At 36.9% G+C, this 24,163-nt stretch overlaps 2 protein-coding genes across 7 annotated transcripts in view; one reads left to right on the top strand and one right to left on the bottom strand.

Annotated features, from left to right (window-relative positions):
* The first annotated feature begins 6,096 nt into the window (after nt 1-6,096).
* On the top strand, nt 6,097-21,003 carry LOC306855787 (sodium-dependent proline transporter-like). The gene is made up of 15 exons (XM_079394662.1): nt 6,097-6,633; nt 7,817-8,024; nt 11,381-11,512; nt 11,732-11,880; nt 11,989-12,032; nt 13,271-13,409; nt 13,882-14,016; nt 14,113-14,216; nt 14,298-14,422; nt 14,546-14,658; nt 16,363-16,500; nt 16,700-16,799; nt 18,068-18,186; nt 18,515-18,688; nt 19,560-21,003. The coding sequence occupies exons 1-15, from the start codon at nt 6,511-6,513 to the stop codon at nt 19,725-19,727; spliced, it is 1,971 nt and encodes a 656-aa protein (XP_079250788.1). The 5' UTR covers nt 6,097-6,510; the 3' UTR covers nt 19,728-21,003.
* A 606-nt stretch (nt 21,004-21,609) lies between these two features.
* LOC306856134 (stromal interaction molecule 1-like) overlaps nt 21,610-24,163 on the bottom strand; it is a 33,993-nt gene continuing 31,439 nt past the window's right edge. For 2 of the 6 annotated variants that reach the window (XM_079395167.1, XM_079395166.1), the window contains exons 13-14: nt 24,096-24,159; nt 21,610-22,899 (exon numbers count right to left, since the gene is read on the bottom strand). In XM_079395167.1, coding sequence (XP_079251293.1) covers nt 22,479-22,899; nt 24,096-24,159 — 485 coding nt within the window. In that variant the 3' untranslated portion in view covers nt 21,610-22,478. Of the gene's footprint in view, nt 22,900-24,081; nt 24,160-24,163 lie in introns of all 6 variants that reach the window. The other 4 variants (XM_079395168.1, XM_079395169.1, XM_079395170.1 and 1 more) reach the window with 3 other exon arrangements.

The raw sequence follows: 24,163 nt of genomic DNA, 5'->3' as shown, positions 1-24,163 counted from the left end.
TGCACACCTTTTTGGTTTTTGATATTTAATAAAATACGCTAGAAGTCAACCGATTGATCAGTTTGGCGATTTATCGGCACAGATAATCGATTGCTGGAACAATTAGCTCTCCACTGGCAAGTCCATACAGATAATTTTTCTAGGTTGTGTCTTTGCTGGATCAGCTTAGAAGGGTCAGCTCTCATTATACAGTATGAAAGCGGTCTCTAGAAGCAGAATCACTGACGCCTTGTTCTGTTTGTTTTGATACGTGAGACTGTGTGCTTCAAAGAGCGAGACACTTCACATGCAGATTTAAAACAATGACTACAAAACAGTTTGTATTATGTTTTCATATCATTATAAATTCATTTGTTGACTAGATTCTGCAGTAAAGAAATAACAACAGTGTGTCAAGGCTGAGAGAACGCTAACATAAGCAGTACTTCAAGTGTTTAAAACAATGTGACCAAAACACACTCAAGTCCAACCCAAATGTTTAATGTCATGATTGTTACTGTAATCTTTCTGCATTCATTTGAGTCCAACTGGTCACTTCAATGTATTTGTTATCCAGCAAAGTTGCATATGTAAATCTAATGACATGAGAAAGCAAATTAATATGTTCATGCAACTGACAGAAATCCGAATCAACTCCAAATCAGCAGGACCACTTGGGGGTGAAGTCTTCACTCTCCTTGGAGGAATAAGCGGCCCTGGATGTTGATGTACACGTCTGTCACACCGTTCCGTCCATCTAGACCAACAAGTGCTTGCCCTGAACCAGTGGATGAAACCGCTTCAGGGCTAGTAGCACAGTCAACAACATTGCACACCCATTGGACATGGCACCCCAGCCCGTCTATGAGGAATATGTTATGAGAACAAGTGTCTGGACATTTGTTCATGGAGAACACCTGCCCATAGAAATGACAAGGGGCTGAAAGAGCGATGACAGATTGGTGTAATGGACACATGATGTGTGCCACGGCACCATTCCCATCTTGAGACTCGAAGCGAATGGGGCAAGGGAAGCCTCTGTGACTTTTGTGAAGACACAAGGGGACAGGGACAACCCGATAAGGTGGACCTTGTACTGATATGCCTGATCCTCAAAGGTGAATCATAGAAACATGTCTGTGCCATTAAAAGATCGAGACATGAAAGTAAGCATCTTTCAGGTCTATTGCCACAAGCCAATCTTGATGCTGGACACATGTGAGTATGTGACTCTGCATAAGCATTTTGAACAAGAGCCAGTGCAGGGCCTAATGCACTACTAACAGGTCTAAGATTGGTCGCAGCCCCCCGCTTTTTTGGGTACAATGAAGTAAGGGCTGCAAAACCCCTTCTTCATCTTTGCTGGAAGGACCGGCTTTATCACATCCTTCTTCAGAAGGACTTCAATTTCTGCCGAAAGGAAAGTGGTGCTCTCACCTTGCACTGAGGTGTAGAGCACACCACTGTACTTGGGGGAGGGGGTGTTCCAGTCGAAATGAAACGTGTAGCCATGCCGGATAGTTCTGACAAGCCACCGTGACTGGGCAACACTAACCTGGCTCGTGGCGAGGCAGAGCAGGTTCTGCCACGTTGGAAGGCCCAGAATCCTGAAAAAATTGTGGCATGTGGTGCAAATAACACTCTTACCTTGCTCCGGGATCAGAATGCGGGAAGGCAAAATGCTCATGTCCACCAGACACTTGATGCATGGCCGTCGCAAAGTAAAGGCCATGAACGTGCAATGCCAAGGGATGACCCAGGAAATTCTGAAACTGCCGTTTTGCCGACCATTAAAGAGCTGTCAGCCTCCTGGTTTCAGTGAAAGAAAAGTAAAATCCAAACGAAAATTCTCCTTCCATCCCTTTGGCAGAAGTGAGGCCTGTCTCTTCTTCAGAGGCGGGCAGGTCAGGAGGATCTCCGCTTCTCTTTGTAGCATGAGAAATGCAATGCTTCCGGCCCCCAAGAACAAAATGAGTAAGTGCACGCCACTCTTTTATACTCATAGCATGGGGAGTGGCATGCAAATCCCACCCGCCAGTTCACAGTGTGCATCGTACCTGACACCTAAGTGAACACTTTATAGTTGGTTGTGTGATTGTAAGTAATTTTTCGAGAGTGTTTAAACTCACGCAAGGCTATCAGTGATAATGTGATAATGTAAATGTTCTTTGCTTGATTTCGGTATATAATTTATTCACTGTTTGAATAATCGTGGAAATTAATAACATAATTAAATAAGTAGTGACTTACAGTGTTTTTATTAATCACGTTAAATATAAATTCAGTCGTATTAAAATATTTTATGACATGACACTTTTGTGTCCATCCACGCTGATTTTCTGTGGATGTCTTTCACCATTCCGTTGCTTTTTGCTGCATCACAGTTAAAAGGTTTTTTTGACGTGTCTAGAGACGCATTCATTATACATTCATTCATTTATTTAAAAAAAATACAAAATTTGCATCTCTGTGAAAAGATTAAATTCTGCTGGTGCCCCTGATTGAGTCCAGATGCTGTGGTGGTTAAATGATTAAACCTAATTTAGTACTATAATGTACAGAGTCCTGCAATTCACCTGCAATTTCACCACAAATCCATGGCCACAGAACAGCAGAATATGAACGCAATGCGCAAAGTCTCTCGTTAAGCATCTTCCTCCTGTAGAAAACTATAAACTCTTACTATGGCTTAATGTATTAAGACGGTGATATTAAAAGATCAAAATCAATATACAGCTTATTAATAAAATGTACTATAAGGCAAGCAGTACATTTTCCCCACCTTTTCCCACTATAAAGAACCTTTTGTGCAATGGAAAGGTTCCTAGAATGTTAAAGGTTCTTCATGGAACCACTGATGGCAATAAAGAACAATTTAAACGAATGCCGTTTGATTGGCAACCATTTCTGTTGATTTATTCCATTAATATTTTAGGATATGTTAACATTTACCATACGTGTATGAACTTCTCGTTTGGTTTTACAAGAAGGAATATCTGCATTTATCTATTTTGTGGGCCTATGCAAGTACAGGTGAAGGTTCCCCTTGAATTATAAAGACTGAAACCTCTAAAACCATTTACCAAGGTCTTATTTCATTAACATGTGAAAAAATATAGCTGCAAGCAGCGATGACGGGCCTAAGCCTCGATGCCACCCCGGTGGCTTCAGGAAAACAGTGCACAGCAGACAATTGCATTTAACTCTCTGGCAGTCTGTTTTTTATTTATTTATTTAAAGATTTTAATGATCTATAAGCATTTGTAAAATAATTATAACTATATTGTCAGTACAGTGCACATCAACTGAGCAACACAGCATCAACATAGCAAATTCTGTGCAATGGGCCAAGAATCCCTATCGAGCTAAGAGCACTCCCTTTATAATCAAGCTGTCAATCGCTTCATTTGTAGTGCGAATGGCTACAATGCTCAATGTTGCAAACCGTGTTGTAAATAGAAACCTTCGACAGTCTTCAGACAACAGAGCATGAACACAAATAAGCACGGCTGTTTGAAGGCAGCTGCCAATCAGCGGGTACCAAACTGAATCAAAATAGTCTTGGTTATTGGACCTGAAGTCCACCCATGCTTATTGATTTCCCGACCCACACCCACACCACAAATAACAGCGTCAATATTATTCCACCCATTACATCAAAAAAGTTGCAATTCACCTGTAGGGTACCCACTCGCCTACAGGACTCTGTGATAGTTTGTAATTTGCTGTTAGCTTCATGAACATCAGAAATTCATGAAACTAAGCATGTTTTCTAAGAATGGCGGTGTGAACGGTTTTGAGAAGTTTGGACACTGCTCTTTAAAGATATAAGACAATTTCCGTTTCCTTTTTTTTGCTGTTACTGTAATAAATTGCAATGGAAACACCGTTCAAGATTCAAAAAACATTTTTTTTTTAATCAGCATGACTACATGTATAGCAGCCATTCCATTCCAGTGCCTGTTGAGCTCCAACACAGGCACACCTCATTCTGCTTACTGAAGTACTGATTAGGTGATCACCTCATCTTATTTAACGAGGAAAATTATCAGTATCCTCTTGCAATAAGACCAGCTGGATGGCAAAAACCATGCTAGTAGTACCTCGAAAGTAATTGAAAACAAATACTAACTAGACCATGCCAAAAGAGTTGAAAATAAAAATTTTGAGTGAGGGAAAAAAAGGGTTCAGTTCTGGCTTTGCTGACAGTGAGTGTCAGGTTGCTCCCATCCTTAAGATTTCAAAGACAGCAGGTCATAAGAACAAGGTCAAGCTGCAGACATTGGGGACAACAAAGCTACAGACTGGCAGAAGGCGAAAATGACTCTCCACTGACCGGAATGACCACCAACTCATTTCCAATGTAACTTTTTAAGTGACCTATAAAAAGAAACGGCAAACGGTAAACGGCAGACAGCAAACGCAAACGGAAGCTGGGGTGATGGTTCAAAACAGGCTCCTATGGGCAGGGCTGAAGTCGTGCACGCATAGGTAGAAAATGAGAAGCAAAGAAGAGGCAGGCTGAGAATTGCAAAAGACCAAGTGGACTGGACCTTCTCTGATAAGTTCAGTTTTCAACTTTGCTCAACTCCTGGTCGTCTAATGGTTAGACAAAGACCTGGAGAGGCCTACAAGCAACAGTGTCTCACACACACTGTGAAATTTGGTGGAGGATCGGTGATGATATTGGGGGTGCTTCAGCAAAGCTGGAATCGGGCACATTTGTGTTTGTGAAGAGTGCATGAATGGAAATGGCCTGAAAGAAAACTTGCTTCCATCTGCTCTGACAATGTCCCCCAAATCAGAAGATTGTTTTTTCCTGCAGGACAATGCACCATGCCACACAGCCAATTTCTAAAGTACATGTCAAAGCCCATACTTCTACTTGAGTGAAGGATGTGTGTACTTTTGCCATCTCTGTTGATTTCTGAACTCTGAACGTAAAACATCAGTACTACACCCCAGAGTATTAAAGTTTGATGTGTTGCCATGACAACACTATTTAAGATAAAAAGAATCCCTTCACAGTTTTACATCTGTTTTGTCTTGACATTATTCTGATGAAGGGTGTAGCAAATCAGGTAAATACAATATGATAATTTATAATAGTTGATGTTGGGTGGAGCTAATAACATGCAGTGCAAAAGTTGTCATCATCATCAAAGAATCTGCGCAAAGAATCATGGGAGCCCAAAGTGTCCATCAGTTGTACCCTTCGAAATCCTTCATTCCGAAGGGCCCTTTGAAGTGGCTAGTTTTGAGCAATTCGGTTTGGAACGACCCTTCAATATGGCAGCCATGATTGTTTTCAAGTTTCAAGTTTGGTTTATTTCAAACTTTTAAAAACAACAGAAGTTGACCAAAGTGCTGAACATAAAGGGTCATAAAACAAACAACAAGGTACTGTACATAGTAATTATACATTACACACAATACACACACACACACACACACACACAAAAAAAACAGCTCTCAAACTGAATTAAATGGCAATGCATAAAAATGTGTTTTAAGACTAGTTTTGACTCCGAAGTGCCCTTCGGAAGCGATATATCCTGATTGGAACGCAACGAGCGTCTCCAGGACATGGCGCCGGTGGCAGCAACAATACTACAGCGAGAATAATAGTTCCGCCTTCTTTCATTGCGTTTGGGCAGTGTTTTGGAAATCTTCCCACACCATAATGTAGACATGTGGGGGCGTGTTTAAATGAGCCGTAGGGGGCGTGGCAGAGTCTTAACTTTTATAAAGAATATCTCTTTGGTTTTGAGACTTTAGTCTTTGCAACTTCAGGGATCTTATCTATGCACAAACAGCTTGTAACACTCCAAAGAGAAAAGAAAACTTGAATTCGCATCATGGCCCCTTTAATGCCATTGAGCATTGCCATCAAGCAATCCAAGAGCTTTTTGTGCTTACACTAAAATATAATGTAGGCTATTTATACTGTATTTATATTGACTGAATAAAGCTATTTACATTTAGGCTAATTAACAATTAAATACATTTCTGTGTTTGTTGTTGACTCACAAATCGAATATGTGTCATACCAAGCCAGCACACACTGTGGTTTCCTGCTGTTGTAGTGAACTCGGTGAAGTGGCTTCCTGTGGCAATGAGACCAATTCGCTTCGTAGAGCGAGATGTTTGAAAGCTGACAAGCTGTTTTTTTTTTTTTTCTTTTGCTATCCTAAAAATAAATACCATAAATTGACGCTCTGGCGTATAGAGACAGGACTTGTCAACAAAGAAAGACAGAGACAGACTGAAAGCTAATTATGTACTGAAAAGTATTAAAATTATGGAGGAAGGAAATGACCAGCAGCGCTCTTAGGAGGGGCCTTACTAGTTTACCTGCAGGAAGGTGAGAGCACTGTGTGCGGAACACACATCGACTGTTCTCCCTCCCCCAACTAACAACATGGATCATCGCAGTCCACCTGCGCTTTTTATTCAAGGTTACGCTATTCTATTCTAACGCGATCTGTGTACGGTCTCTAAAACTGTTGTAAAAGTCAACCAGGAGTTTCGATGAAACCATTAAATGAACAATGTAGCGAGCATCAGAAGAAAAGCGCTGGGGAGATGCCGAGTGAGGAGACGAGAACAGCACCTGGAAACGGTGTGACTGTGAACGCAGCTCCTACAAGAGAGGTACTTCAAATACACACTAATTCTTATTTTAAACTAGAACATTTTATGTTTTGATGTTATTTGAGTTTTGAAAGAAACTTGGACTCGTTTGAACACTTGGCTTGCTGGTCTGTCGAGGTAACACAATCCGTCTCATTCCTGTCCATTTCTGCATTTAACCACGGTTTCACTCGTGTGTTGTGTTGTGTGTGTGTGTGTGTGTGTGTGTTTTATAAATAGTGTTGTTAAATATGTGTTAAAGAATACTTCATCTAAAAATGAAAATTCTGACATTATTTAATCACCCCATTTGGTTCCAAAAATGACTTTTTTTTTTACACACAAAAGGAGAGTAGAACTTCAGTCACCATACCCTTTTATTGCATCTTATTTCTAAACAGTGAATGGTGACTCATGCTAATTTTTGGATGAACTTTAGGACCTTTAGGACCCCCTTATTTTTTCAAAATCATACCATAGAGAAAACTCTAATAATAACAATAATAATTATGAAAATGATTGATAATATTATTAATATTCATATGATGAAAATGCCTGCAAATAATGTCAGTGACAGCCTTGTTCAGTAGCGTGTCATCCATGTTCCTTTAGCAATCAAGTTACTTCCCTTTTGTCTCACTAGGATATACACTAGAGAGACTGACCATTAGTTCCTCAATCTGGACTGCATAGTAAACTACAGTACATTTTTCATATTATATACAGCTGGAAGAGAAGTAATGTAAACTAGATTTTAAAAACCCTTGGCAAACTTTGATGTTGGCTTGTCTGAGAAAGCCATGTTTTGAGTAGTTTTAAAATCTAGTTTAAATTACTAGCTGTATACAATAAAAAATACATACTGTAGTTTACTATGCAGTCAAGAAAGATTGAGGAACTAGTGGTCAGTTTGGTCTCTGCAATGTGTATCTAAAGACCCAACCCTTATGTCTCTACAACATTCTGGTTTTGGCTTGTTTCTTCTTTTTTTGGGCTTGTTCATGTTGCTGTACCATTGATAGGGTGCTCTAAATGGTTGCTACGGTGTGGCTAGGCAGTTGCCAGGGTGATACCAAAAGCCTGCTGACAGCCTCAGCTTTATATCTTCTGACTTATTTACTGGATGACAAAGAGGTGTGCTGTTGATCTGTTACATGGTTGTGTTTGATCAGTGATCATAAGCTTTGAATGATCTTCTTGACAGAGTCCAGGACAGCAGAACGGGATTGTGTCTTCTCCTGATGTCTCAAGCCCTGTATCCCAGCCTCCATCCTCTACACCAGCTCCTCCTGCTCAGCCTCCCAGAGAACAGTGGGGCGGCAAATATGAATTTCTACTCTCCTGTATTGGCTACTGTGTGGGCCTGGGAAATGTCTGGAGGTTCCCCTACCTCTGCTACCGAAACGGAGGAGGTGAGTGACAGTACAGTAAATATGAACGCTAATCTGTTTGGATGCACAGAATGTACATTGTGGGTCGTTTGAGTTGTAAACACAAGCTATTCTGTAAAGATATGGTCACATTTACTGCTTTTCAGCAAAATTCAGTCATTTTAGTAGTAATCTACATAATTGGGGAGTTTTGCATGAGGGCCAAAAAGTTCTCAAAGCAGATTTTGCTCATGTTCAAGTTGGTCTTGCAAAATGGCTGTGTTGACCAACAGAAAACTTACGCTAATGTGGCCGCACCTTAATACTAAATATCTGTCTGAAACAAGTCACTATGATTTTCCACACATAAAACATGTCCTAAGAGATTTTTCTGAACTTTCTGTGTAAATGGGTCTTTCATTGGTAAACTAGGATGTTTGGTTACTCTAAGCTGAAATCGATCCTTCTGTCCAGCCAACCAAAACCAAAAACCTTTCCCTGTAGTAGGGACTGGGAGGAGGGCACATTCCACTTTAAACCTCTGAAACAAATTTGCCTAAACCAAGGCCTCAAAAGGGAAGAAATTTGCAATGTAAAGATGGTTAGTAATACAAGTGAAGAGACCTGTTCATGCATTGTTGGAGGGTGATGTAGAAAAGTACTATAATTTCCTTGAGCTGGACTTAAAAAGAAGATTTTATGTTTCATGTTACAATAGTAAATTCTTAAACGCGAGAGACTCTAATTGACAATTATGATGAAGAGAGTGAATAAATTGTAAAAAAACAAACATGACGAATTTCATGGATTGCACTAAATAAAACTTTGAAGGTCAACTCTGAACTAAACACCAATCTTAAAACACAATGAGAACCGGTGGTGTCTGAAAGTGGACCCTGAAATTGCTCCCATTTCTCTTACATATTACACACCGAAATATGCACACACACACACACACACACACACACACTGTTGTTTCAGTTCTGTTCATGAAATGATTTGTCAAATCCAGAAATAACAGCACTTGTAACGTACAAAAAAGTTTTGCTATAAATATTGTATTTATAATAGCGTTTATAAAATGATTTGCATGGTTTTAGTAGACTTCTCTAAAGTGAAAAATGTAAATAATACAAATCCTGAGGAGGGAAAAGTCTATTGACAAGTGCCTGTGATTTAGGAGTGTCGAGTCACTAGCACAAATGACATAATTTGAGGTTGTGGCTTAGTGGTTAGTGCACATGCTCTAGTTTTGTGAGCTGTGATGCTTATGCAGGTGAACTTTGAATCCGACTCATGTTTTTTGAAATTTTGTTCCAGCTTCCTCATCCCATCACTTCCTGTCTTGTGTTTACTGTTGGTATGAATAGAAGTGGTTAAAAGTCCAACGATAAATATAGCTGCGAGCAGCGATGACGGGCCCAAGCCGTCAGCATACGCCACCCCGGTGGCATCGATAAAACGGTGCCCAGCGAGTAACCCTCTGGCAGTTTGGTTTTAAGGGATACGGCAATTAAAGGGTTAATCCAAACCATCAACTCTGTGAAACACACACACACACAGAACATATAAAACTTTAAATTCTGTGAAAATATATTTTTCATTGGTAGTTGATGTTAGTTAATGCATTTACTAATGCTAACAAATGAGAAATTATTATAGTTACCAAAGCTTTTAATGATTTATAAGCATTTTTTAATTATTTATTTTTCCATTAACTAACATGAATAATTTTTTCTAACACAAATGAATAAAGTAAAAAATATATTGTTAATATTTAATGTTATTTGTGAATTAACCAATGTTAAAAAACAACATTATTTAACTGTTGTTAATTTACATCATTAATAAATATATACCATTTAATGTTGATCAAAATTAATTCCAAAATGTGTTAATATATTATTACATTTTAAAGTTTTATCTTTTGAACCAGACCCTCTCTCTCTCTCTCTCTCTCTCTCTCTCTCTCTCTCTCCCCCTCCAAACTCACTGAACTCACACAGTCAGTCACCCACCCAGTCACCTACCGCAAACATTAGAAGCACAGTGACAGGAGAACTCTGATAGTTTTTAAATTTTCTCCTCCGCATAGTGTATTGTAAATTCATGAAATTAATCACATATCCTCAGACTGTATTGTTCTGTGTATGTAATTTTTTATGAAGTGTTTGGAAGCTGCTCTTAAAAAAAAAAAAAAAAGTTTTCTCTTTTTTACTGTAACTTTAATAAATTGCCATTAAATCATCGTTCAAGATATCCTAAATCCGTCCGCAATTTAGCATCTTCAGTATTTTGGCATCATAAGAAAAAATGTTTGATGTGATTTACGTGTTTCTGTTTGGAGGAGTATGAATTTGTTTACAGCCTGTTTAAAAACAAAACCCACATTAAAATAAATATAGCCGACTTCCTGTTGGTCGTAGCTAATGACTGTAAATTAGAAAGTTGTCCGGATTAATAAGAACAATTTATGTACCGAGTTTGGTGTCTGTAGCTATCATTATATATATATATATATAAACATTAATAATTATATACCATTTAATGTTGATCAATATTAATTCCAAAATGTGTTAATATATTATTACATTTTAAAGTTTATCTTTTGAACATGACTATTTTTCTAACATTAAAAAGATTAATAAATGCTTTAAAAAAATTGTTCTTTGTTAGTTCATACTATCATGGAAGAATTAACATGCTGTAAAAATATATTTTTCATTGTTAGTTCACGTTAATTAATGCATTTCCTAATGTTAAGAATTGAGACCTTATTTAATGATTTATACGCATTTTTTAAAGATTTTAAAAAACAGACCCTCTCTCTCTCTTTCTCTCTCTCACCCAGCTCCTCAATCCACACAGTCACTCACACAGTCACTCACACCCCACCCCACCCCCACCCCTCACTCAGCTGCAGGCTGACAGGGAGCTCTCACTCAGCAGTCTAACAGCTTTCTGATAGTTTTTAAATTTTCTCCTAAGCATAGTGTATTGTAAATTCATGAAATTAATCACATATCCTCAGACTGTATTGTTCTGTGTATGTAATTTTTTATGAAGTGTTTGGAAGCTTCTCTTAAAAGATAAAAAAAAAAAACAATTATCTTTTTTACTGTAACTTTAATAAATTGCCATTAAATCATCGTTCAAGATATCCTAAATACGTCCACAATTTAGCATCTAGTTTTCGGACACGTTAAGGCCCCCAAAAGTGCCCGGATGATTGAAAAAAAAAAAAAAAAAAAAAAAAAAAATAATAAAAAAAATAATAATCCTTAGAAGAACAATAGGGCCCTGCGCCTTACTGGCTTGGGCCCTAAATATTAACCACAGGAATTAAATTGGAAAATTAATGTTTATAATGTCATAAACCTTGACTTGTTGGGTTGCAGGTGTGTTTCTCATCCCATACTTCATCATGCTCTTCTTCACGGGAATGCCGCTCTTCCTCATGGAGCTCAGTCTGGGCCAGTATGGAGCTGCGGGTCCCATCACCGTCTGGAAGTGCTGTCCCCTCCTCAAAGGTAGCGCTACACATGTAATTCATCAATTTAGCTACCTACTCAGAGTTTTTAAATAGGACTGTGATTATGTAAATTTAGTTTTGAGTTATATTCATTATTCAAAGTCTTGTAGCTCCACTTTGCATAAGATGCAAGAAGTCCTTCTGTTTTGTGATATTTAGTAATTAAATACAGGGCTAAACAAACGGAGATGATTGTGTTGTCCTGGTCTCATTGCAGGGATTGGTATAGGGATGCTGTGTGTGTCCACTCTTGTGTGTCTCTATTATAATGTCATTATCGCTTGGACGTTCTACTACCTGGGCAGTTCTTTCCAGAGCCCTCTGCCCTGGTCATGTGATGCTCTTCAGAACATTGCCTTTTGTCAAGTAAGTCTTATCTGCTAGTAAGTTAACATCGGATGTTGATTATCATCTACATTATCCAGATGATACAAATATGTTTTTCCTATTCAGAATAATCTGTTTTCTTCACAGAACAAAACTAATACCACCCAAAGTCCCTCTGAGGTCTTCTGGAAGTAAGAATTCTCAATTTTATTCCTCAGTTTCTCAACTAGTCTGTAAATTTCCCGTTTTTTTTTTTTTTTAGAAATAAATACAATTAAATAAAAATGTATTTAAGAATAATTAAAATAAAAATGATTTATTAATTTAATTTTAATGTTTACGTTTTAATGCTATCACTGATTTAAAGTAGTAAATTAACAAGTATCTGTATATTCATACAATGTGATGAGATCTGAATTAATCGACTTTTTTAACATTTTGTGTTTTAGTAAAAATGTTGTAGTTTGTAAAAATTTTATGAACAAAATTGTTAATCCGAGTTTTCCACATAAATCTGGGGTTTAAATTTGTTAACATTAATGAATGCATTAGGTATCATGAATTAATAATGAAATAATATAATATAAAAATATTTACAGCATTTATAAATGTTGAATTATTAATATACTATTACGTTCATGTTAATTTATTACTTTAAATATTAAATATGTATATGTTGAAATGAACACTACTAGTGATAATAAGTTTGGGGTCAGTAAGATTTATTTTTATATATATAAATATATAAAAGATATCTTTTTTTGGAAGAGATTAATACTTTTATTCAAATTAGTATCTTTATTTAAATAAATGCTGTAAGAAGTACATCCTGAAAAAAAAATGACCATGATTTCCTCAAACAATTAAGCAGGTCAATTGTTTTTAACTTTGATAATAAGAAGAATTGTTTCTTGAGGACCAGATCAGCATATTAGAAAGATTTCTGATAGATCATGTGACACTGAAGACTGGATATAGTAATATATTTTAAAATATACTTTCAGAAAATTACCATTTTTACTGTGTTTTGAATCAAATAAATGCAGCCTTGGTGAGCATTCTTTCAAAAACATAGAAAATCTTACATTAATAATATATGTTGGTTGTTAAATGCTGTAAATATTCTTTGTTCACTGTCATGCTCACCTTCATTAACTGCTGTTACCAAATTTATTTTGCTTGTGTTTCATGTTTTTTCACAGCCTTGAATCTAAAAATACCACAGTTAGTGGTGTGATAATGTACAGCAAACATGCGTTCAAGTCCAAAGTACTGCTGTTACTGACACATACAGACCTAAAAATTCTATTCTAGTCTTCTGTGGTTTTGATTAATGCTAATGTACCACAAAACCACAGCTGAGACACTCTGAGACTGTTAACATGCAATGAAGCCTATGACACAATTCTGTGTGTTTGTGTGTCTTCAGTGAAAAGGTTCTGGGTGTAGTGAACAGCAAAGGGCTGCATAATCCTGGTCCAGTGCGTTGGCCTCTAGCTCTGTGCTTGCTGGCTGCCTGGGTCGTCATTTTCCTTTGCATGCTCAAGGGCATTCGCAGCTCCGGCAAGGTAGGACCTCACCCAGACACACCTGAAAGCCTTACAGAGATCCAAAGCACATCCAGTTGGCTTCTTTCCTAATAGGAAAATAAGTGTAGACCAGTAGGCCATTTTAGTTTAATTGAGAAACTATTACAATTTTTATTAATCTTTTGGATTTTTTTTTTCCATTTTAGCTTGAGTTATTTTAGTATATCAAGTGGTAACACTAGTTTAGTGATCAATTTTTACTAGTTGCTCATTAGCATGCATATTATTAGCATTTTATTAGTACTGTAGATCCCTCAATCCTACCCCATACCTAAACTTACCAACTAACTTACTAACTATTAATAAATAGAAAAATAGTTCTACTGTATTTCATGTACTGTATTTCATGTACTGTATTTAATACTTCATATGAGGCCATTTCAGAGCAGATGAGAATATGTTCTACACAAGAACATGAATTTATACTTTCCCATCTTTCCTCTGATGTCAGGTGGTGTATGTGACTGCCACCTTCCCCTATTTTGTGCTGGTGGTCCTCATCATCAGAGGGGCCACCCTTGAGGGCTCCTTAAATGGTATCGCCTTTTACCTCACTCCAAACTGGGTCCATCTGGCTGATGCACAGGTACCATTTCCTAAACAACGCCAATTTTTTAAATAAATGCTACAGTTTTCCATTCCCTACAGTTCTGTATTATATTGTATTGTATTGTCATTTTAGGTTTGGAATGATGCTGCGTCGCAGATCTTTTATTCTTTGGGGATTGGGGTTGGTGGTCTCCTGTCAATGGCGTCTTACAATAAATTTGACAATAATGTCATCAGGTGAGGCTTTTACTGTGGAAAAACACTTAGTTTTCCCCTTAACATTACTTCAAAGTCTCAGAATGATTTCTCATCTCTCAGGGATACTATAATCATCACCATAGGGAACTGCGGGACTAGCTTTTTTGCAGGCTTTGCTATTTTCTCTATCCTGGGTCATATGGCTTGGAAGAAGGGCGTTCCTGTGGGCCAGGTGGCAGACTCAGGTACATCCTGTTTAGCCTGTCACATATTACTTCTCTTTCTTCTGACATCCTGTATAGCTCAGCAATTAAAATGTTTTCAGTTCCAAAGCTAGTGCATAATTTGTAATTTTGTGATTGTATTAGGTCCTGGTCTGGCATTTGTTGCCTACCCGGAAGCCTTGGCTCTTCTCCCTGGATCAGTGTTTTGGTCCATTCTGTTTTTTCTCATGCTCTTTATGCTGGGAGTGGATACACTGGTAAGACCCTCCAGTGCATTTCCTCGAGTTTGACAGTTTTTCATGTGGCAGACAGATTGCTAGCATCACACCATTTACAAATAAAGAACAGTTCAAAGGTTTGGGCTTGGTTGGAAAGTCTCTTAAGCTCTCCAAGGCTGCATTTATTTGTTTTACAGTAAAATAGTAATATTGTAACTTATTTTTACAATATAAAAACATTTTATTCCTATGATAACGAAGCTGAATTTTTCCTGTATTTTTTCTTTTGTAGCCGTTACTCCAGGCAATAATAGTCTTTTGTAACATTATGAATGTCTTTACTGTCACTTTTGATTAATTTAATGCAACCTTTCTGAATAAAAGTATTGATTTCTTAACAACTCACTGACCCCAAACCTTTGAATTGTAGTGTATACAGCTGTTCACATGTGTACACACAAGAATAATAATTTGAAATCACAGTATTTCAGTTGAATTCAAAAGACTGGTACCTAACATATAAATCTTCTGCCCTTTTTTTCTAAAAAAAAATCCATATTGAATGACTAAAAATATTTGAAGAAAAGTCACAGCAATGAATTAATCAAAACGTGTGGTAACTGTGTATAATATGAATCCAAGTGATCAGGTTTCAGTGTTTCAGATTAGATATGTGATTGTATAAAACGTCTGTCCTCAGAAAGTAGATTTGTCAAGAGATGTGTGAAATAACACATGTACATCCTGTCTTACTGCACAGCCCGTTACTGAGCTACAACACTTATTTCAGTAAATGTGCATGAGTACACAGCGGTTTTCCTCTGTCATCACCTGAAATTCCTGTTTGTCTCTCTGTGTCTCAAATTTCAGTTTCTACCCATTTGTTGCCAAAATATCAGTCGATGTGAAATCAAAATTGTCCCTATATATTTATATAGCTATTATAGTACCTTATAGTATGTGTATATGTAAATACAGATGCATGAGTTTCACCTGTAAACCAGTTTTTTTTTGGACCACAAAACCAGTCTGAAGTCGCTGGGGTATATTTGTAGTAATAGCCAAAAATACATTGTATGGGTCAAAATGATCAATTTTTCTTTTATGCCAAAAATCATTAGGATCTTAAGTAAAGATCATGTTCCATGAAGATATTTAGTGAATTTCCTACCGTAAATATATCAAAACTTAATTTTTGATTAGTAATATGCATTGCTAAGAACTTCATTTGGACAACTTTAAAGGTGATTTTTCTCTGTATTTAGATTTTTTTTGCACCCTCAGATTCCAGATTTTCAAATAGTTGTATCTCGGCCAAGTATTGTCCTATCCTAACAAACCATACATCAGTGGAAAGCTTATTTATTCAGCTTTCAGATGATGTAGAAATCTCAATTTCGAGAAATTGACACTTATGACTGGTTTTATGGTCCAGGGTCACATATATGGTTTGCATGGCTCTACCATCATTAAGGTCACAGATTCAATTCCCAGGATGCACACATACTGGTAAAATATAGCTTGAATATACTGAAAGAATAAAATGTCTGCCAAATGCATAAATGTGAATGTGAGAGCAAACAGATGATGGCACACAGCAGTCCTTGTGTTGCCCTTAACAGCAAACCAAGGATCTGTTTAATTTTGTTGATGTAGATGTCAGGGAAATATATGCACACTCCTGACAGGTTAGTCCTTTGTTTAATTCTTGCTATTGTGAAGTTCTCTCTCTCTATCCTGCAGTTTGGTAACATGGAGGGGATCTGTACAGCTGTGATGGATGAGTTTCCTCAGCTCAGATCCAATCTGAAGCACAAGACGCTGTTCCTGGCACTGCTCTGTTTCGCCTTCTATCTCTTGGGCCTGCTGCTCATCACTGATGTAAGAGCAACAAACTGACCGATAATAGGACTTAATAGTTGACATTTTTATAAATGCATGTGTACAGATGTCTGTAATGTTTAAATCACAATTCATCAACTTGTCCATCTTCATATTGTCCATTAGTGATTCTTTTAACACTATCACTGTTTTTGTTGTCTCATACATATACTTTTTGTTTTGTGTTTCTCCATCACAGGGTGGGATATACTGGTTCACGCTCATAGACTCCTTCAGCACAAGCTTTGGTCTCATCATCATTACTCTCTTCATGTGTATTGGCATCTCATTCTTTTATGGTACACTTACGAACTCATTTTGTCCTGGGTGATGGGCTGATATTGGTAGGGCTTCTGATGAGGAACACATATTCAGTTTTTTTCCAGAGGCGCTTTATAAAATATTCTGCTTTGTTTTCTGAGTTACATGAAATAATGTTTTATTTATTTTAGATGGATGGCATATTTTTGTCAAAAAAGTCTACACACATTTCTGCTCAATCAAATTTTCACAGCATGAACATTAAATAAATAGTTCATGCTAAAATTAAAATTTGCTGAAAATATACTCATCCACAGTGACCCAAGATGTAGATGAGTTTGTTTGTTTATTAGAACAGATTTGGAGAAATTTAGCATTACATCACTTGGTCACCAATGGATCCTCTGCAGTGAATGGGTGCCGTCAGAATGAGAGACCAAACAGCTGATAAAAACATCACTATAATCCACAAGTAATCCACTCCATCAATTAACACCTTGTAAAGTGATAAACTGGCTTTTTCGTAAGTGACAAAATCACCTCGACTGAATCAGGAGATCACAGATTACAAGCGAAAACAGTTCTAAACAAATATATCTGTGTATTTTCATGTGAGTGGACAACAGAGGATGGAATTTTTTACTGGATGAGTTGTGAAAATTATAGACTCGTATTTTGGCCAAAAGGGAAAGGGAAAGGGAAGTGGTGTGGGGCCAAGTATGGTGACCCATACTCTGAATTTGTGCTCTGCATTTAACCCATCCAAGTGCACACACAGTAGTGAACATACACCCGGAGCAGTGGGCAACGGTTTGAAGTTAAAACACCTTAATGATAGATTTGTTTTTTAAAAACACATCTTTTCACTTCACAAGACTTCACAAGGTTGCTTGTGGATTATTGTAATGTTTTTGTCAGCTGTTTGGACTCTCATTCTGATGGCACCCATTCACTGCAGAGGATCCATTGGTGAGCAAGTGATGTTTAATTTCTTTAAATCTGTTCCTATAAAAAAAAAAAAAAAAACCTTATATATGTCTAGAATAGCCTGAGAGTGAGTAAATTTTCAGCTAATTTTCCTATTCCCAATCATAAACCTGCCTTGAATGGCACATTAAAAAAAACAAACTGTAGTTTTATCGCTTTACATGCAGTTTTTCCTCATAGTAATATCACATTCAGTGGGTTGGTTAAGTTAAAGTGTCTGTTAAATATCAGCTTCTCTGTAACAGCTGCAGTTCTTTTTATGTGATGTGACTGCACTCTGTGATCTATATTATATTTGCATATGCTGCTGTAATTGCAGGGGTGAACCAGTTCTGTCAGGACATTGTGGACATGATCTGTCACTGTCCTCCTTGGTGCACAAAACTGCTATTGTACTTCAAAGCCTGCTGGGTGGTTTTCACCCCCTTCCTGCTAACGGTGGGTGTCCTGTTTTTGGTTTGGTTTATTGGAATCACCCTCATGTTTTAGTATGCAATGATGCACAAGGTTTCTGTTTAAGAGGAAAAGTTATATAATTGTAAATGTTATACGGAAATATGCATTTATAAGGGTTTGAGCAGAATCTTACTACAAAAACTTGGCTTTACTGCAGAGTGGAATCAAACAGCATGTCTGTCCTGTGTCCAGTGTAATGAATAATTCAGTTGCTGAGACACTGTATCTCATTGACAGTGATAGTCCCATTCACAGAATGAGGCCTCAGTCTTTATATTCAGAATGCTAAGACATTGTTTTCTCTATACAGTTCATCCTGACCTACATCTTCATCGAGATGTACCGTACGCCTCTGCGCTACGGCACCTATGTGTTCCCAACCTGGGGCAAAGCATTGGGTGTATGTATGGGCGCCTTCTGCTGTTTGCAGATTCTCATCTGGGCCATAGTGGCCATCAGTAAAGAGTCTGGCACTCTTAAAGATGTAAGTCCCTTCAAATCCACCATATTTATTTATACATTTGAGGTCAGACAGAATGCATAAAATTGATGAAAAATCATATTTAGAATGTTACAAAAGATTTCTATTTCAATTTAATGCTGTTCTATTGACCTTTTAATCATAAAAAAAAAAAAAAATCATGTGTCACGGTTTTCACAAAAATATTAAGCAGCACAACTGTTTTCAACATTGATAATAATAAGTGTTTCTTGAACACCAAATAAGCATATTAGAATGGTTCTGAAGGATCATGTGACACTGAAGACTGGAGTAATGATGCTGAAAATATAGCTTTGCCATCACAGGAATATATACAATTTTAAAACTCGCTAAAATAAAAGACTTATTGTAATAATATATCACAATATTAATGGTTTTACTGTATTTTTAATCAAATAAATGCAGCCTTGATGAGCTTAAACATTAAAATCATCAAAACATTAAAAAGAATCTTGACACACATGCTAATATTACCTTTTACAGATATATATACATACATTCATACAGTTTATATATATATATATATATATATATATATATAATTTATTTCATAGTGATATTTCCCCCCATTTTAAATTCTTATTATCCAATAAAAGGTAAAATTTTTGTGAATGTTTTAAATAAAAGATCAAAAGGATTAACAATGGATTAATTTTCACAACCTTCTTTGATCATATTTACCAAGTGTACCGATATTTTTGGCCATGACTGTATATGTATATATATATATATATTTACTAATGTACATTTTTAAATAATTTTTAATTCATTATAGAGTTATTTTTTATTGTTTAGATTTGTATCAGCAGATATGTGTGACATGTTCATGCTGATATACGTTTATTGCATTCAGCGCTTCCAGAAGTCCATCCGTCCCCTCAATTCCTGGCGTGTTAACAACATAAACACGATCTCTCAGGAGCAGCATGTGGAGCCTCAGCGAGTTGAGGGACCCTTCACAGTTAATCTGACTGAAGCAGACTTCACAGCCATGAACTGGGAGGCCATAAGTGAGGCGTAACACTGCCCCAAGTGTTGGGAGGTTGGAACTGTGGAACATCTCAAAAGGACAAGTATTGGTGAAGACTTCTGTTTTGGAGAATCGTCCACTCCTCCTCACCAGTCCAGTTAGACTGAAAACTGAACATTTAAATGATTGTATAAATGCCATTTAATACAATTATTATTTTTTTATTTATGCTGCTTACTTATTTGACATAGTACTGGGCCTAAAGCCAAAACCGGAGACCGAGAAACACAAAAGACATTTGGATCCTTTGACTGAATTCATGATGTCTTAAGGATTCCATTTCATGCCGTGCATCATGTCATGATGTCATGTTCAACAGGTCTTTTCATCAAAGAGTGTATAGGCTTGTTTTACAAGGTAACAGAACTAGTAACATGATCTGTTTTTGATTCACGAGTCAGGACAAATCAAATCAGGTCAATGCCTTTAGGAGACGTTGTTTAACAAAACAGAACTTATTTGAAATAGTAACCATTCACATGAATAAAATAAAATGTAGTACTAGAGGCATCGTAAAGCCTCTTTAGAATGTTTAAATATGCTGTATAAAAACATACCCTTTTCATAACCTTTTTGAAATGTCACAAATCTTGCAAATACAATTAGAATGGTTCCATGAATTGTTCTCAGCAGAAGCTGTTTGTTTACCAGATTCAGCTTATTTCAGTTGTCACACTGAATAAAGCAAACTTCCTTATGACAGAAGAGGCGCTGAAACAGGTTTGTTTATTCAGAGCACTATGGTAACAATGGTAAACCTGACCTTGTTGGGGCTTTGTTGTGGACACTAACTCATCGAGCTATCTTGATTTAGATGGTTTCTCTGAGCGTGCCTAGCCATTTAATGTTCTGCTCCACAGCGGCTGATGCAAACAAACCTTCAGGAGATGTTAAATACACCAGAGAAATGTGTACAGATTGCACTGACAAAAAAAAGCTCTGGGATTCATGGTGTTCAGCTTAGTCTGCATGAACAATTCAAAACTTTGGTTTATATATCCACTTTCTGTGAACAGTGATGGAATAGCTACTTCCTGTAAAGGTTGACATTTACAGATTTATCAACAGCTCCATGACGCAAAGAGATTTTCAAAAAATGCAATGCAGAGGAAGTTACCCTATAAACCTGCTTAGCCCTGAGAACGATCAAACATACTATTTTTGGTTAAGAAAATCTGAAATTATACCTCATTCTGCTTGTGCTTTATGGAATATAGTATTTATTTTAGATTTTTGTGATTTTTTTAAATAAAAGATCAAAAGGATTAACAATGTAGATTAATTTTCACAGCCACATTTGATATATATATATTAGTGCTGTCAAACGATTAATCGTGATTAATCGCATCCAAAATAAGTTTGTTTACATAATATATGTGTGTGTATTGTGTATATTTATTATGTATATATAAATACATACTAATACACTATATATTTAGAAAATATTTACATGTATATATTTATATTATATATTTAATATAGAAATATAACATTTTTCTTATATACATGCGTGTGTGTATTTATATATACATAATAAATATACACAGTACACAAACAAAAACTTTTATTTTGGATGTGATTAATTGTTTGGCAGCACTAATATATATATATATATATATAGCTTTCTTACTGAATGAAAAACTTTTTCTTAAAGAAAATATAAGCTTACTGACCCCAAACTCACAGTATGAATGGTTGAATATTTGCCAAAATTACAAATAAAATGTAATTTCATTTAGTTTTTTACCGGGATGATACATTGTCAAAATAAAAAAATACAGTTAGTAATTTAATTTTCCTTGCAAAGACTGCCAAAATTAAACCAAAAAAATGTAATGTGAAAACAAATAGCTAATAATAATGACACATTTTTAAATAAAATGTAAAGAACAGTGTTTTTTATTAAGAAATGAAACTCCCCAGTTTATATAAGCAAGTGATTTTAATTTGCAAAACACCCCTTGGGTGTTTTCTTGGGTATGAAAAGACTTCAGTGGTATGAAGCATGAATAAAGTTAAAGGCATGTAGTTACAAACCAGAGACGAGAACTACAGTACATATCCTGTCTGTGACACACACAGGCAGTTCACAGCAATAACATTTGGCAATGCTTAAACTAAAAGGCACCTATTTCCTCTGTGAGGACGTAACAAGTTTAAAACATTTTAAAATGGATTTTGATAACAGAAGGAGAAATCAAAAGCAAGTAACAAGATATTTTCAGCCTCACATCAGTCACGCACACAGATCCTCATACTATGGTGTGTTTTCAGCAGGGGGACGTGAACGGTAATATTTATGGCCAAATGTTTCCTCTGACAACACAATGATGGGCTGCATGTGAAAAGGAAAGAAGTCCAAGCAAATCCTATGTAAAACAACAGCACAGAGTAGGTGGAGTCATTTGTGTGTGCTGAAAGCCTTTGCAGGCGTTTGGTGTTTGTTTTGAGAGTGAAAGCTCCAGCTCACGCTAACTACAAATAAAAACAGAAGTAACTCTCACACCAAAAATGGACAACACCATCTAGTGCCCTTAGTTGTAGAAGCAAATAAATAAATGTACAGTGATGTCATACCTGTTCCCAACAAATGACTGTTTCTGTTCCCGTTGGTCAACACAATTACGATATAAATCAAAAATTCCACATAAGTTACATGTTCTTTCTAAAACTCTTCAAGGTTAGAAAGTACCGTTGTGCTAGTCGTAGACCTTTTGTGTTTGGCATTTTCCCATACTGCTGTTATTTCTTCGGCCTCTTGAAGAGTTTGGTAAAGGTGTGCTTCTTGCGGCCCGTGCTGGAGCCTTCAGTATCGTCTCCTGTGGAGCCGCTGTCCTCGTCCCCCAGGTTCTTCTTGCCTGTGATCTGAGAGATTCGGCTGGCACCCTTTCCTGTTGGCAGTGACGGGCCGTCCTGCTCGGGGGTGTAGATGAGAGAGCGCATCAAGTCATCAGAGGTGAGGCTAGATTGCTGAGAGTGGATCTCTCCGAGACTGGAACACTTCTCCATGCCAAAGGTCTTTTTCTGCAGCAGTGGGCTGTCGGTGGAGGAACCACCATTGGATCTGGACAGCTTATTGTAGAGAGGAGTTGAGGTGCAGCGCTGGGCGTCTCCGTACTGAGAAACTGAGAGAGAGGAATCCGATTCGGACCGGTTCAGATCCCTGTATGACGGGACAAGGAGAGAAGAGCATTTCAGAATCTACCCATTTGCTTTACTTTAGCAAGTTAGTTTAAATTTTCTTCAGAACTTCATGTCAACATGAATAAGCACTCGCAACCCATTTACTTCAATAAAGTGATGTTTTTCCAAGTGAAACATAGGGAATGTAGTTTGCATTGGAATATCTGTATAGCCTAGGTAATAGCAGTTTTTTCAGAGGCAGAACCAGTGCTTTTTTAGTATCACTGAGACACTATTATATTTTTTTCTCGATATTTTGAATTATTTTTTGTTCTTGTATTTTCTGTTTTTATTTTAATTTTGATGTTTCATTTTATTGTTTTGTCATTTTATTAGTTATTGTTTTTGAAATATTTATATTTTTACATAGTTGTTACTTTTTATTTCCTTTTTAGTTTAGTTTATTTTCGAGTACCAAAATGGTTTTGGTTTCAGTTTTAGTTAACCTTGGATGGAACAAGTTTAAATTTAAGTTCAAAATTAAGAAGACCTTTTTTTGTCCAATGAAAAATTAAGCACAATAAGACCAGGGATGATTGTAAAGAAAGTAAATGGAGTCAATTTTGTTTTCATGTTGACTTTTTCATGCTGGATTAGTTTGGTTTCTCACTGTGTTTACATTTAAATAGTTAAATGGAAATTAACTATAAAGGTTACAGTTCATGACACGTGAAATTCTAATGTAATTATAATATAGTAAATATATTATAATTATAATGTATTACAGATACAAAATTGAAACTCAGAAAAATAAACTTTGTTAGCAAATTGTAGTAAAGCATAGAATTCTTTAGCATAGAATATTTATCGATAACAGGGAAGTTATGGACGGCCTACACACATGCTGTGTGTGTGCACAGCAAACAGTGAGTGAGGTACCCAATGCTTTCAGTTCTCTGTTCACTGCATGAAGCAGTGAACCCTGTTGGCGGCAGACCTGAAACCGCCTCCATAGAGGTGAAGTATGAGGAATGGTACTGCAGCGCAGCAAAGCGAGAGCCGGAGGAGGAAGACAGGAGTGAGGTAGACATGATGGAGGGATGAGACAGAGAGGAAGACAGCAAAGGTACAGGGAGAAACTCCACGTGGCCGATCGAGTGGCTGCGAGCCTGCCACACATACGGGCGACCAGGGGGCCGCAGGAGCCCGGCTTCACTCTCACCAGCCTCTACCAACCTCTGTGAGCTCAGGTTCAGCATGGGGTCTCCATGTCGTGACCGCAGGGACATCAGGCTGGGAGCTGA

This window comes from Barbus barbus (assembly GCF_936440315.1).
Source record: "Barbus barbus genome assembly, chromosome: 36".
Lineage (NCBI taxonomy): Eukaryota > Metazoa > Chordata > Actinopteri > Cypriniformes > Cyprinidae > Barbus > Barbus barbus.
The sequence above is the reverse complement of the archived record's forward strand: the minus strand, read 5'-3'. Positions and strand labels throughout refer to the sequence as shown.